The following is a 16200-nucleotide window of genomic DNA, read 5'->3' as shown; positions in this document are numbered from 1 at the left end:
CTGGAATTAAAAAACTAGTCTCAGCAATTTTTTTTTATTTGTTCATGGGATGTGGGCGTTGTTCAGAGGGCATTTAAGAGTCAGCCACATTGCTGTGGGTCTGGAGTCACATGTAGGGCAGACCAGGTAAGGACAGCAGATTTCATTCCCTAAAGGAGCTTAGTGAACCAGATGGGTTTTTACAACAATCAGCAATGGTCATTAGACTTTTAATTCTAGATCTTTATTGAATTTAAATTTCATCATCTGCCATGGTGGGATTCAAATCCAGGTCCCCATTAGCCTGGGTCTCTGGAATACCAGCGCAGTAACAATACCACTATGCCACTGCCTCTCCATGACCATGAAACCATTGTTGATTGTCATAAAAAATCATCTGGCTCGCTATAGTCCTTTAGGAAGGGAAATCTCGGTCCTTACCTGGTCTGGTCTAGCCTACACGTGACTCTAAACCCACAACAATGTGGTTGACTTTTAAATGGACGAGCAAGCCACTCAGTTGTATCAAACCATTACAAAGTCTAAAAGGAATGAAACTGTACGGGCCACACACAGATTAAGGAAACGACAACGCAAACCCAGCCCTGTTGACCCTGCAAAGTCCTTCTTACTAACATCTGGGGGCTTGTGCCAAAAATGTGAGAGCTGTCTCATAGACTAGTCAACAGCCTGACATAGACACACTCATTGAATCAGACCTTACTCACCTCCAGACTCCCCACAGCCTGTCCACCATCTACAAGGCACAAGTCAGGAGTATGATGGCATACTTTACACTTGCCTGGATGAGTGCAACTCCAACAACACTCAAGAAGCTTAACACCATCTAAGCAGCAGCCCATTTGATTGGAACTCCATCCACCACCTTCAAAACTTACTCCCTTCACCACTGACGCACAGCGGCAGCAGCATGTACCATCTACACTGCACTGCAGAAACTCATCAAGGCTCCTTAGACAACATCTTCCATACCTGTGACCTCTACCACCTAGAAAGACAAGAGCAGCAGATGCATGGGAACACCACCACCTCCAAGCCATACATCATCCTGACTTGGAACTATATCACCGTTCCTTCACAGTCGCTGGGTCAAAATCCTGCAACTCCTTTCCCAACAGCACTGTGGGTGTACCTACACCACTTGGACTGCAGTGGTTCAAGATGACGGCTCACCGCCACCTTCTCAAGGGCAATTAATGATGGGCAATAATTGCTGGTCTATCCAGTGACACCTGCACCCCATGAATGAATAAATGAAAAAGTCCTTTGCAGCAGAGTAGTTTTGCTGACTGGAAGGCTGGCACCTCTGGCACCCTACCCTTCTACCTTAACTCATGCAGTGTTGTGGTGACCAGTGATTCATTACACCCTTTTGGGGGAGAGGGAGTTCTGAATTTTGACTATTTTTGGAGAACAAGTTGTTCCCAATTTCATTCCTAAGTGGCCTAGCATGAATTTTAAAATTATACCTTGTTCTGGATCCAACCACCAAAGGAAATGGTTTAATCATTTTAAATATCTGTTTAAATATCTGTTTCAATCACCCCTCAACAAACTGGAGTCAGGGAAATACAAGCCAAGTTTTTACAACCTGCCCTCAAATTGTACCCCTTCAAGACCTGGAGTGCTCTTACTTTGTGCTCAACTGGAGGAGATCCTGCTTTTCTCATCTCTAAATAAGAATGAATGCAGAATACAAATCTCAAGTGGTGAGCTGAAATAAATACTCTGAACAGATGACACTTTGAAGTTCAAATTGCTTTAAAAGCTATCTCCGCTGCCTCCTGTTAACAATATTGATCATTCATAACAGAAAAAAACTTAAACTGTTAGGTCATTCTAGTCACATCATTAGCTTTTGGAATAATTTCAAGCGACAGTTTTGTTCCAGGATTTTGATATCCTGTATTTTTGTCCTGATTTTTTTTTCTCTCTCTCTGTTATCTCCAGCTTGTCTCCAGTACAGAAGCTGCTCTGCCTGTGTCAGTGCACAGATTGGCTTTAACTGCACCTGGTGTGACAAGCTCCAGAGGTAAGACAGCTGTTCTGAGAGAACACTGCCAGAAGCAGATTAGAATCGTTTTAATAAATGGTGCCGAAATTGTTGGAAAGGAGGGTCTATTGTAGTTATTTTGATTATCTTTATCTGAAATAAATATAATTCCTGATGCGTTGTCACCTGTACTGATCAGTTATACACCTTGCCGTAGTTGCGTTTGACGGAGCCTAACAGTAAAATTGGATCTTCTTCTTATTAAACCAGACAGAAAATGTATCTTTCAGAGTGGATTCAATATAATTCTCAACCACTTATATGTTATCATTAGATTAATTTTATCTTCCAGCATGATTGCAGATTTGTTCTAGTGCAACGACTTGCATTTATATGCCACCTTTAACATAGTAAAACTTCCAAAGGTGCTTCACAGGAGTGTAACTGGGCAAACATTGAAGGAGGAGATATAAGAACTGGCAAATAAAACCTTGGTGAGGTGATGGGTAGATTTGAGCACAAGGGTAAGAATTACAAAATCAAAGCATTGGTGAACCAGGAGCCACTGAAGGTCAGCAACACGTTTGGTGACAGAGAAACCCATCTTAAAACTTAACTTTTGAAATTAATGGTTTCTACCTTATGAAACACAAAGACAGGCCTTAAGAAAGACTGCCATTAATCAGAGCCTGGCAAACCTGTGCTCCATCCAACACCTTCCTTGTAGGTGTTCATCCTAGTTACAGTGTAGATCAAGTTGCCGTACTGTGGTGGGGTGGCGGAGCAGTTTAAGGTAGTGGATTAAGGTTCCTGTCTCTGCAGAGGAGTGGGTTTGAATCCCACGACTGCCAAACCTGCCTTTCCATCGTGTGGGAGGGGAGGCACTACAGCAAATACCTTAGGGCAAACAAATGGCTGGTCAAATTTAATGCAGGGGTTGTGTGGTGTTTCAAGAGACTTAGAGGGTTGTTAATCTGTGGAATTCTCTTCCCCAGAAAGCAGTGGAGGCTGGGTCATTGAATTTACTCAAGGCTGAGTTAGATTTTTGATAGACAAGGGAGTCAAAGGTTATTGGGGGGCAGATGGCAAAGTGGAGTTGAGACCACAACCAGATCAGCCATGATCTTATCAATGGCAGAGCAGGCTCGAAGGGGCGAATGGCCTATTCTTGCTCTTAAGTCCTATGATCCTATGTACTGCCACATTTTGAGTAGACAGAGTAAATGCACTGGGCGGAATCTTCCACTCTGGAGTCCAAGTTCGGTGGCAGACATGGAAGTGCGAATGATACCCGCTGGGGAGTGGGACGGCTGAACACGCGCAATCTTGCCCTGTTCAGCTCATTACTTATGCATCAGTGTGGTGCATGGAACATCTCATGGCGGGGGCGGGCAGGAAGTCGCCATCCCCGAAATTACCTCATGGGCTCGAAGGTCTGGGCGCCATATTTAAAGGGCACCTGAACAGGCTCTCTCTCTCGCCCCTCCTTAGCCTGCCTCCTAGGTCCAGCCTCTGCTCCACCCTACCCCCCCTCCCCTGTCCCGCCTCCATACCGCCCTTCCACCTTTAGCCTGCAATCCCCGTCCAGCCTTCGCGCAGCTTGATTGTGAAGTTATGAACAATCCTCAAGAAGGTGAAGGCAGCATCTACTGACCTCAAAGTCATGGAAGAAGTGAAGCTCACCAGGCAGACACTGCTCATATACAGTCAAAAAGGTGAATATTCTAATTTCCCGCTGGTGAGGAACTTAATTCGGAGGGGGGAGCTTTATTCTGACGAGGTGGCCTTTTAATGAGCATGCTTGACATGCTAATGCATGCAAAGGGGCTTTGTTTGTCAGTCAACTTGACCCACCTTTAAAGTCCCAAGAACAGAATTCTGACAGTTCATCCCGACATCGGGAAACTGATTTTTAGCCTCACGCCAAATTAAGTTCCCCTGCCCGCCACGCTTCCCTCTGTTGGTAGGACTGGAAGATTCACCCACGAAATTTTGATTTAATTGTTTTTATGCAATGAACATTGAATTTAAATTCTTGTATATCTGAACATGGGGTCAAGAAAATCGAATCCATTGTATTGCTGGAGAAAGCACTACGGAAGCCAACTGCCCTCCTAGTGTGATGCTGCATGTTTTCAGCCGCTTCCAGTGAGGCCTGCATGGCACCCCATTCTGAGAAAAACACTCGCACGGGCACCTCTGCGTGTGTCAGATGCAAGTGAAGTGGGCTTATCATGATTCTACTCAGCCAGCCCAACCTTGAACTTTAGATCACGCAAGTCCATTGGATGAATTTGCTTGCCACTCATCAAAGATCAAGCAATCAGCTACAACAGTGGCCCAGCACTAGTTTTACTTAAAGAGCCAGGCACCCAGCTTGCAGGTAAGGTGATTTTGAGTAACATCTGCGATTGTAAAATTCTGGCAGTACTGTGGAGTGTTTTTGGAGGTGCTGTGGTGAGTTCCTAGATTTAGCAGAGAGCGTGGCTGCAAACTCACAGATATGGCAGAGGGTTTATGGTCTGTCCACACAAAGGCTGCAGCAGACATGAGGACTGCAGCTGTAGCACCTCTGGGTCTGCAAAATCACAGGCAAATGGAGCAGAGTGTGCAGATAGGACAAGCTCTGCTCAATGCCCTCTGCCAAGCTGGAGCCAGACTCCTATATGCTGTCTGGCAGACTATCATCTCAGTGTACTTGCCCATCAGCATTCTGCCATCAAGATCCTCATCTGAGTCCTCTGCAGCAGAACTCATCTTTGACCTCGTCCTCCGATGAACTAGCACATGAACCATTCTTACCCCTGACCTGGCTGCAACTCACTCATACCCAGTGACTCATCACATGTGGATCCTGACTCTATAATAGCCTTTAAGGTACACACATTGTCAGTATTTAAGCTGGTGGCTGCTAGTGTCGGGTCAAGTAGTGGGGGCCTTTTCACCAGTGCTATACCTTTGCTCTCACTGCTCCTCTTGGGATAGCTGTGGCTGGGCAGGTGGCAGTTCTTGGACATCTGGAAGCAGAAAATCAGAAGGGGAAGGAATTGTGGTAGAAAGCAAGATGTGACACCATCTGCAGCTTGCTCCTCATGCCAGATAAATTGAGGATGAGCTGGGAGTTGAGAAGGGGTATAAGGCAGGAACATACCATCATCTTGAATGTTCTCAGCAGCACTGCATGCCGTAGGCTCTATCACAGCAACTCCATGATGTAGGGAACCACCTCCTCCATAGGGCTCAGAATTTGCAGGTGTCCTTGTCCTCCACCAGTTCTGGTCTTCTCCCACTGGCTATATCTTGTCCTACAAGAGAGAGTGCAGAATGTCATTGATTGTGTAGCATAGTGTTTGGGTGATGTGCCTGCCATAGCTGAATATCTGGAGATATGCAAAAGCTGTAGGAGCTGGGTGTGAGGCTGGTAGCATTGCAATGTGTGTGAGGGTGATGTATCTGGATGTTAGACTTGAATCCTGAGTGCCAAGGATTGATGGGTGAGTAATGGGGGTGTGGTGCATTGAGCAGCATGAGAGGCTGGTATGGTGTGTAGGAGATGTCATGTGAAGATGCTTTCGCTGACATTAACCACTCGTATGAAATTGTTAGACTTCTTGTGACACTGCTGCCAAGTCCTCAGGTCCAGATGCCAGTGATTGGCCTTTCTGACCACTTGCTCCCAGGGTCTTCTGAGGATGGTCCTTGAAGATCTCCTGGAGACCTGTGGAACCATAGCGTCTCTCCTCCTATCTCCCTCAACTATTAAGGTCTTCAATGATGCGTCTCTGATCCTGGAACTCTGTTTCTGGTTTTCCTTGTTTACAATTGAAGATATAGTATTTAGCAGCCACCTCCTATAGTTCAGAATAACTTCAATTTAAGAGGGACCAACTACCTTTAAGAAACAGAAGGCTGACTGCACCACCTGCTACTAGCACTACTGCTCAGCTCCCTGCTGAAGTCTCTGGCAACCAGTAGCAATGAGTGGCTTGACCTAGTGCTAAAATCAGCAAAATGAGGTAGCAGCACTAAATTTGCATACTGTCTATCTTCACCTTAGTGGAGACAGGCAAGATGTGGATCGTGACTCTTGCATCCAAAAAATGGCACAGACCAAATTCTACCCCAGTTACTGTGAAATACTATGATCTAAGCCCTGTTAGGATAATGCACTGTTTTATTTTATTTATTCTCATGATGTAGGCATTACTGTTCTTGGCATATTCCAGTTATGGTCTCCTGGGATCTGTATCCAAGGTTTTTGAAATCAGATGTCATTGTGTTATGGATTTCAATCATCATTACGGGAAGCAATCCTAACAGACGCTCTAACTGTGCCCATCACCTATGCACCTGAGATCTCTCTTGTCGATGGCAATGAACTAACTGTATACTGCCCACTGGCATTTTGCAAAACAGACAGCTTTTGCTTCAGATCAATGCATACTGAATCTGCAAATGCACATTGTAGTGAGCACACAAAGAGGCAAGTGACTGGTGCACCCGTTCATGAAGTGCCTTTCATTTCACAGTTAATCTCATGTGATCAGAATCATTTAGTAAATCAATAGCCAGCAGCAAGCTTATGATAAAAATGGGTCTCAGGAACTACTGGCAGTTTTACAATTCACTTGTAGCTGCATCACAAGGGTTATGCTAGGGGAACTGCTAACGCAAGCTTCAAACGATTTATAATCCACCTGAAGAAGTCCTGATTCAATAGTACAGGACATCAGCAAGTAAATGAGTCTGAAATGTAAACCTGAAAGCGATAGTTGTAGCACATGGATGTAAATATGGTTATTTATTGCACTGACTCTCGTTAAAATATGCAGATAAGGTGAGTCTTAATTCCTTATTTGTGTAGCACAATCTTTAAAATTAATCAAACTGTTGTCAAAATAATATTCTCCTTCACTTACACTAGAAACCAGTGTCCCATAAAATTATCACACACAGGTCTTCACAAATGAATACATGATAATCAAAAAGGTGGATGTATGACAGCGCAAGTTGCTAACATCATTCCCTTTGGTAGATCAAGCAAGAACAGCCTCAGGCAAGAAACAGTAAGAACAGAACAAGACATGGCACTCGCCTTGACCTCAGTTAGACTAATCTGATCAATCAACATTGTAATGAAGAGATAAGGAAGCACTGCACTGACATGAGCACACAAATAACAGTGAGTGAGGGCAATTATGGTGGGGAATCAAATTAAAATGCAATATTCCTTTGTTAATTATTAGAGAAAAAATAAAGACTTTTTTAGAAGGAATACTACATTTATATGCAGCTTATATTTGTTCTAAAATGTTGCATGATAACCTTGCTTTAAGGTAAATCCTGTTATAAAGTGGTAAACCTACAGGTTAAGGTTCTTGACATGGAACTTCCACTTGACAGAAGTGAGGATCAGAGGATTGGGTGCCAAGGTCTGCATGTGCAATTTGCATAGTTCCAATTTTCCGGATCTTAATTTTAATGGTTGGAGAATTAGACCTCTAGATTCCCCGATCTTTCCTTCCATCAACCAAGGTACCAGGCTGGGAGGGTAGCAACACTTAATTTACCCTCATAGTGATGTCATTGGGAGTCACATAAATTATAGTGTAGTTCATTTATTATATGGAATATAAATTATAGTATAGATCATCTTATAACAGGCTGGTTAAATTTCCTCGGGGGCCTTCCAGGGCTTGACTCCAGGTTGTAAGGAACCTGAAATAATTATAGCCTTTTACCAATTTCAAGATGGATCTCACAGCCGCCATTCCTGAGGCCGCTATGCCTCAATCAATGGCTGGGCATAACAGCCACCAAAGATCAAACTGTCTTCTGAGGTGCAGGATGCAGAAACTCCTGAGCAGAGAAGTACACCCCTCACCACCTCCCCGGTCTACCTAAATCAGTTGCTCTGTTGGTGGTGGGCGGGGGTCGATTCCCAATCTAGTTGTCGCTCTTTTACTGCATCTTTGCTCAAGTTAGAGCAGGATTAACAGAACCACTAAGGATTTTTGAGGACTTTTGCACACAGAGCGGAATTCTCGGCCAGATACCATGGCGGGAGCCCATATGTTATTTTAAAAAGTAAATTGATAGTTGCTTGAAAGCACTGAGTGCACACAGAGAAAATGATGGAACTAGTGCCTCCATCCCAGGACATTCTGGCAGCATTGATAAGTCCCATTGAGGTGCAGGCATGACTGATGTCTCCAGTGAAGGCACACCAGTGTGCTGGAAAGGTTACACAAAGCACAGGGAAGAGGCCTTGGACTGAGACACCTGCCTTTATCTTCGGCAGGAACCAAGCTTTCATTTCAGACTGACACGAACACTACTCATCATAACAAGGAGCCATAGACAGGGTGACATTGTTGGGAATTTATTTACAATAGTTAGCATTATGTACAAGTGATTAACGCCCATGGAACTACATTTTCTTAACCCTCCTAACCCTGCCGCTGTGTCTTGGTCCTCCCCCGACATCCACAGCGGAGGTGGAGGCAGCTTGCTGACTGCTATGCCCTGGCTGTGATGACCTTGACGGGCGTCTTCTGGAGGGCTGAGACCTGGAGGGCCCAGACCTGCTTTTGGCATGCTGCTATGTGGCAATGGCACTCTCCTTGTCCTGTGGAGCTGGAGCTGCTGGGGTCACAGGAAGAGGGGATTCGGATGGGCCGGACACCTCCAGAGTCACATGGGTGGATGGTCCTGGGGTGTGCACTTGCTGATCCTCCCATATGGGTGCCCGAGAGCCCTGGCTGACCCTGGCTGAGGGGAAGGGGAAGCTGGAATGAAATTGAGCTGACCCGGTCCCCTATCTCGTTGACACTGTTGGAAACCAACTATGGCGTCAGCAATGGAGTTCAGACCACGCAGCAGTGCAGGACCGATGTCCTGGACCAAGGTCCCCATGACAGCCACCATCCTACCAGTGTTGACCTCGGTGTGTTGGCATGCTGGCACTATCACCTCAGAATGAAGACGGAAGGACACAAATAGTGAAAGGGAGATAGAAGAACAAATATGTAGGCAAATTTCTGCTTGTAAGAACAAGAGGGCAATAATAGTAAGAGACTTCAACTATCCTAATATCAACTGGGATTCAAACAATATAAGGAGCAGTGAGGGAGAAAAATTCATGTGAGTGTGTCCAGGAAAATTTTTTCAACCAATTAGTGACAAACCCAGCGAGAGGAGATGCAATTCTAGACCTAGCCTTGGGGAATGAAGAAGGGCATGTGGGTGAAGTGACAGTTGGCGACCATATTGAGGACAGTGATCACAATTCAGTTAGATTTAGCATTACCATGGAAAAGGATAGAGATAAGGCAGGAGTAAAAGTCTTGAACTGGGGGGAAGGCAAATTTTGCAGAAATGAGAAGGGACTTGGCTGAGGTGGACTGGACAGCACTGCTGGAGGATAAAACTGTGGAAAACCAGTGGGAAGCACTAAAAAGCGAGATCCTAATTGTACAAAGTAGACATGTTCCTACAAAAATAAGAATGGTACTGCAAAATCTAGACCCACCTTGTTGTCTAGAGGAATACAGGGGAAGATCAAACAGAAAAAGAAAGCGTACGATAGGCAGAAAGAACTAAGCACTGCAGATAGCCTAGACAAATATAGGAAGTGCAGGGACAAAGTAAAAAAGGAACTAAGGAAATCAAAGAGAGGGCATGAAAAAAGATTAGCAAGTAAAGTTAAAGATAACTCAAAGATGTTTTACCAATACATTAATGCTAAAAGGTTAGTTAAGGAAAAAGTGGGACCTATCAGAGAAGAAGATGGAAACTTGTGTGTAGATGCAGAGGCTGTGGGAAGGGTTTTGAATGAATATTTTGTCTCCGTGTTTACAAAGGAAAGGAAGAATGTAGATATAGTAGTCCAGGAGGAGCACTGCGAGATATTGGACGGGATAGTCATAAAGAGAAAGGAAGTACTCGAAGGGTTGAAATCCTTGAAAGTTGATAAGTCACCAGGGCCAGATGGATTGTTTCCGAGGCTGCTGAAGGAAGTCAGGGAGGAGATAGCAGATGCTCTGAGGATGATTTTCCAATCTTCACTAGATACAGGGGAGGTACTGGAGGACTGGAGAAATACAAACGTAGTTCCATTGTTTAAAAAGGCATCAAAGGAAATGCCAAACAATTATAGGCCAGTTAGTCTTACATCGGTGGTGAGCAAATTAGTAGAATCAATCCTGAGAGATAGGATTAACTGTCATGTGGAAAGGCATGGACTAGTCAGGGATGGTCAGCATGGATTTATTAAAGGAAGGTCTTGCCTCACAAATTTGATTGAATTCTTTGAGGAAGTGACAAGAAGGGTTGATGAAGGTAGTGCAGTGGATGTTATGTACATGGATTTTAGCAAGGCATTTGACAAGGTCCCACATGGCAGATTGGTCAGGAAAGTAAAAGCCCATAGGATTCAGGGTAATGTGGCAAACTGGATAAAAGGTTGGCTTTGTAACAGGAAACAAAGGGTAATGGTCAATGGATGCCCTTACGAATGGAAAGTTGTCTCAAGTGGTGTTCCACAGGGCTTGGTGTTGGGACCCTTGCTGTTTGTGTTATATATTAACAATTTGGACGTGAACGTGGGTGCACGATTGGGAAATTTGCAGATGACACAAAGATTGGCTGAGTAGTGGATAGTGTAGAGGATAGCCATAATCTCCAAAATGATATAGATGGGTTGGTGGAGTGGGCGGTAAAGTGGCAGATGGATTTTAGCATAGAGAAGTGTGAGGTTATACATTTAGGGAGGTCAAACAGTTACAGCAATTACAAAATAAATGGGAATATACTAAGAGGGGTAGATGAAGTGAGAGATCTTGGTGTACAAGTACACAGGTCCCTGAAGGCAGCAGTTCAAGTAGACAAGGTTGTAAAGAAGGCATATGGAATGCTCTCCTTCATTGGCAGAGGTATGGAATATAAAAGTAAGGATATAATGTTGGAATTGTATAAAACACTGGTGAGGCCACAACTGGAGTATTGTGTGCAGTTCTGGTCACCACATTACAGGAAAGACGTAATAGCTCTGGAGAGAGTGCAGAGGATGTTTACAAGAATGTTGCCAGGGTTAGAAAAGTGTAGCTACGAGGAGAGATTGGATAGGTTGGGGTTATTTTCCTTAGAACAAAGAAGGCTGAGAGGTGTACAAAATTATGAGGGGAATAGATAGAGTGGACAGGGTAAAATTGTTTCCCTTGGTGGAGAATTCTAGGACCAGGGGACATAGATTCAAGATAAGTGGCAGAAGGTGTAGGGGGGACATGAGGAAGAACTTTTTTACACAGAGGGTAGTGGGTGTCTGGAATTCGCTGCCCAAGTTGGTGGTAGAGGCAGAAACTCTAAACTCTTTTAAAAAGTACCTGGATCTGCACCTTAAGTGCTGTAAACTGCAGGGCTATGGGCCAGGTGCAGGAAGGTGGGATTAGAAAGGGCACCTGGGTGTCCTTGGGCTGGCATGAACAAGATGGGCTGAATGGCCTCCTTCTGTGCTGTAACCTTTCTATGGTTCTATGGACTCCTCTATTGTGCCTTACAATCTGAGGAGTGCAGCGGACATCCCTTCCTGATGTTCCCGAGCTTGCTTTTGTAGCTCCAGCAACTGAGGTATGACCGAGACCAGAGGTTCCTCATCTGACTCGGACTCAGCAGATTTCTGGCTTCCAGCATTCATCCAAGTGCCGGAAACCTGGGAAGTCCCTGCTGCCGCCTGCTGTGGATCAAACAGTGTGATGTGCTCACCAGATTGTGACCCCAAGGCTACTCTAGAACTAAGTCCCACTGAGTTGTGTGTCTCTGCACTGGTGGAGGTTGTGGGTGAGCCCTGTGACGGGTCTTCAATGAGGGTGTCATCAGATTATTCTTCTGTGTTTCCCATGAATGCATTATTAATGAGGTGGGACGCGCCGGGAATGGTGCGATACCGCACGAAAACCCGCCATTGCTGCCGGCTGGTAAAATGTCCTTTTTCCCGCCTGCTATCATACTTAGTGCAAATCTGGGACGATTCCACCCTAGGTGAGATGGCTGATAGCATGTTATACCATAGGCTGTTTGGTCCATCTGAAATCCAGTACAGACTCGATGGGCCAAATGAACTGTTTCTGCGCTCCAACGTTTTATAATTATAAGTTCAGAACAGATAAAAGGCATGTGCACATTGGAACTGATGGTTCTGTGAAAGACAAGGTTAGGGCGGATAAATGACAGAATGCTTTCAAAACATGCTGAGTTGGCAGCTGAGTATTGAATGAAAATGTGAAGTTCATTAAATTATGAAGAGAATAGGTTTCAGGGCAAGAATGACGATTCTGGAGTTGGTGGAAATGTCAGTCGATCAAATGCTGTGGATTGAGCATTGATGATCTAAGGCCTGAAACGTTGATGATTTCTGGCAGCATCTGCATTGTTCAGGAAGCAGTGGTTATGCTGTTACCGTGATTTGTGACTAAAGTGAAATATATTTCCAGTTACTATCAAGGGGAAATAAGGTCATATTTTCAATCACTAATGGTGCGAGATAAAAGTAAAAGATTTATTTTGCTATCATAAAATGAGAATAGCAAGCATGAATGCTTTAATTTAACAATTTCTCAATAGCTGTTTTAGAAAATATTGTTTAACTTATCAAGGCAGCAAGATACTGATTCACTGGAGAGGTAGCAACTAATGTAAGGATAGGAAAATAAATGATTTGCATAATTGCAACTGTGACATTACCTTGGTGAGTAAAAACATTGTTATTGCTACCTCCGAATAACTGGGGTATAATAGTTTCATATTGCTATACTAATTAATTTCTGTGAAAATGTTATGAAAGACCTGTTACCTTCATCCAGAGGGAAATGAGATACTGTAATCAGTGTCTCTGTCTGTCAGTACAATAATGAGAGACATCCACTGGATTTCAATCCAGCCTGGCACATAGGTTCAAAGTATCAGTGCTTTTACCAAGCAAGCTGTCGGTTTGTTTTAATAGCTTTTGTACAATAACATTTATGACATTCTGTTAAACTGCGTTGGTGGCATATTATCCTTCTTCATCGTTTTGGACCTGTCTGTCTTTTGACGTTCTCAACCAATTAATCTTCTTTCCATCGCTCAACTCTGTGATCTCTAATGTGAGACCGCTCTCTGCTATTTCCATTCCTACCTGTCTGAACACAGTCGGACCTCTCGTCCCGCATTCTCACAGTCACCTGCAGCATAACCAAAAGTCCCAACCTCACCCTTTCCTATTTCCTCCTTATTTCCTGTTCCTTGGCAATATAGTTTGCAGGTACAAGGTCAGCATCTACACATATGTCAGTCATATCCAACTTTGTTTGATCATGCTGTCCACCTGTCTTGCTGACATCAAATCAAAAATGCTATTGTGGGAATGCCATTGCAACAAGGGTCTGGATTCCACCCCCCCCCCCGTTGGTGGGGGTTGTGCGGGGGCGGGCAGGAGCGAATGCAAACCCGATCGGCACCCCTAATCAGGTGCGTTCCACCATTTTACATGGGTGGGCCAATTAAGGCCCACCCAGCATGATGCACGCCCGGAAGTGCTGTGTGCTCCCTGTGCGGGCGGGAGGGTGGAGGGGGGCAGGTGGATTCCCTGAGTTGGGGCCTGTGCTCTTTCGCGTATGCACGCAAAAGAGCGCAAAAAATTAGTTTAAGTTCAGGAAAATCTAATAAAGGTGAAAAAAAATTTTAAGGACATGTCCATTCATGTGAAACTGTCACATGAGCTGGGACATGTCCATTAATTTTTTCAAAAATGTTTATTTAATTAATAAACCCTTCATGAAGCCTCATCCCGCCTGTGGATAAGCTTTCATAAAAAATGCGACGGCTGCCTGGGCTCTTCACCTGCCTGCCAACCTTAAGGTTGGACAGGCAGCATTCTTAACAACTTTAATTACTTGTTAATGGCCTTAAAGGCCTTTGACAATCTAAATGACACACGGTGACGTCAGGACACCCGCCCGATGTCACTGTGCATCATTTTACGCATCGGCAAGCGGGCCCCACCCTCGCTCGCCGACGGGAAAACTCTTCCCAAGGACTTCAGCGCATTAAGACGCACCACCACCTTCTCAAAGCAGCAAGGAATTAGCATGAATACAATCATGCTAGAATTGCCCATATCTCCAAGGACAACAATAAAGAGCTATTGCTGCTACTCAACATTGGTAAGATGAAAGCCATGCTACTCAGCTCCCATCAGAAATCTTCCCCTTGAACGAATATTTCATTCCTTTTTGTGCTTGATCAGACAGTTTCATTGATCAGACAGTTTCATAATCTTGCTGTTCTTTGCAATCCTGAGCTGAGCTCCAAACTTTACATCCAGACTTTTGATAAGACCACTTACGTCTGCTTCCTGAACACCACTAACCTTTGACCCTACCTGACCCCATTGCCATTTAAGACCTCATCTGTCTATCTTCAAAACCTCAAGACTTGGTTTCTCCAGTATTTTCTACATTAACCTCCTCTCCTGCATACATATTAGCCTGTCCTCTGCAACCTCCATGTTGTCCCTGTGTTCTGCTGGATTGAGCAAAAAAAATCTTCATCCTTGTCTTCAAATGGCCTCATCAATGTAATCTTCTCCAGCCTGCATCCCAGCTCTCACTCCCCATCAGAAAACAAAGCCATCCTACCAGGAATTCCTTCCAAAGCTCCTCTGTCTCCCTAATTTAAAAATCCTGTCAAAACTTACCTCTTTTAACATGGTTTCCACCACACCTCTCCCTTCCCAACACCGCCCCCACCCCACCCCAACGCCACTCAGATGTCCTGCTTAGTATCTGTTGCACCCCCAGAAAAGCATCTTGGGATGTTTTTGTTAATAGGCAAAATACAGAAGTATGTTGTTTATTACTATTGTGCCTTCAAAATCGTTTCAAATTTTAGTGTATTGACCATGGGATGTGGAACAGACATGTATTTTTATCCAATTTTCTCCCATTCTCTTCCTTCTTCCCCTGAGGTGCAGACTCTTATTGGTTTAGAGCAATAGTGATTGTTTTGCACTTGTCTCAAGTTACTATTCTTCATATATGAGGTGTGGCAATGAGTGTTGGAAGGCTAGTCAACTGTATCAGGCATCACAGGAAAGAGTCTTGCAGCCATCACCCAAAATCACTACATTCTAGTACCACTCACCATATGTCAATCCAGAACAGGAGTCTTGACAGAATTCCCAGCCTTGCCTCAATCTAAGACCTATTGCAGTGATCTAATATTGACCCAGGTGAAATGCACCTTGCATAAGGGAAGCTGACCTATTAATTTTAAACTGATTGTTGTGATGCTAATATCCTCTACAAAATAATAAAGTTTAAAATACCATTAAAAGAAGATAACAACAGATTTCTTGGATGTGGTTCGCCCCTTTAGATCACACCAGTTTAGTTTTAGACCTGTCCTGCTAAAGGAATAAGGCTTTGGCAGAGGCCTGTGCTCTTGGAATTGCTAATTAGTAATAGTGTTCCAGTTTTTAGTGAAGCCATGATTTTGAATTATCCATCAGTTTCAAATGGTTATGCATTTTGTGTTTATGGATGTGTATCTACTGTACTGTGTCTCCTCTTGCGTTACATACCACGACTCCACATACCATGCCCAACAGGGTGCATACAGAAGCAACTCAGTGCTCTGTGCAATTTAAACTATTTACCTTCTTTGTGTTTTTTCCCCACACGAGTAATATTTTATCCTATAGCAAAGTAAAAGGGCAGACTTTCAAACTCCTCGTCTGGGGCTATTGGGCCACCTGGGGGGAATTTGTGCTATCTCCTTAAAATGATAACCCCGTTTCTCTCTCCACAGATGCTGTCTGACCTGCTGACCATTTCCAGTATTTTCTGATTTTATTTCAGATTTGCAGCACCTTCAATGCTTTGCTTTCGTATATACAGTTCATACAGAACCTGTTCATCAATTTAAATCATAGAAAGCTACTCAAACTTTTTAGGGCTGGATTTTCCCTCTGAAAGTGGGGAACATAGGTTAGGACCATTTTCGGTTCCCGAATCCACCGCTGGGGACAAATATTCACTGATTGGGATTTTCACAGGGGCGCCCCTTAATTGGCCACTGTAACTCCTGCCGCTGACCGGAAAGGCATCAGGAACAGTTGTGCAAGCGCATTCAGCCCAAATTGGGACCGCTGACACATGCACAGCCGCTCC

The 16200-nt window shown here is 44.2% G+C and overlaps 1 protein-coding gene across 2 annotated transcripts in view; it reads left to right on the top strand.

Annotated features, from left to right (window-relative positions):
* Positions 1-16200, top strand: part of LOC144678644 (plexin domain-containing protein 2-like) — a 482473-nt gene that overhangs the window by 363002 nt on the left and 103271 nt on the right. The window contains exon 9 of one of the 2 annotated variants that reach the window (XM_078538383.1): positions 1951-2032. The exons of the other annotated variant lie outside the window; for it this stretch is intronic. Within the exon in view, the coding sequence (XP_078394509.1) occupies positions 1951-2032 (82 nt within the window). The remainder of the gene's footprint in view (positions 1-1950; positions 2033-16200) is intronic. 2 annotated transcript variants of the gene reach the window in all.

The sequence above is a fragment of the Cetorhinus maximus genome, chromosome 3 (genome assembly GCF_964194155.1).
Source record: "Cetorhinus maximus chromosome 3, sCetMax3.hap1.1, whole genome shotgun sequence".
NCBI lineage: Eukaryota > Metazoa > Chordata > Chondrichthyes > Lamniformes > Cetorhinidae > Cetorhinus > Cetorhinus maximus.
This window is presented reverse-complemented; position numbering and strand designations above follow the sequence as displayed.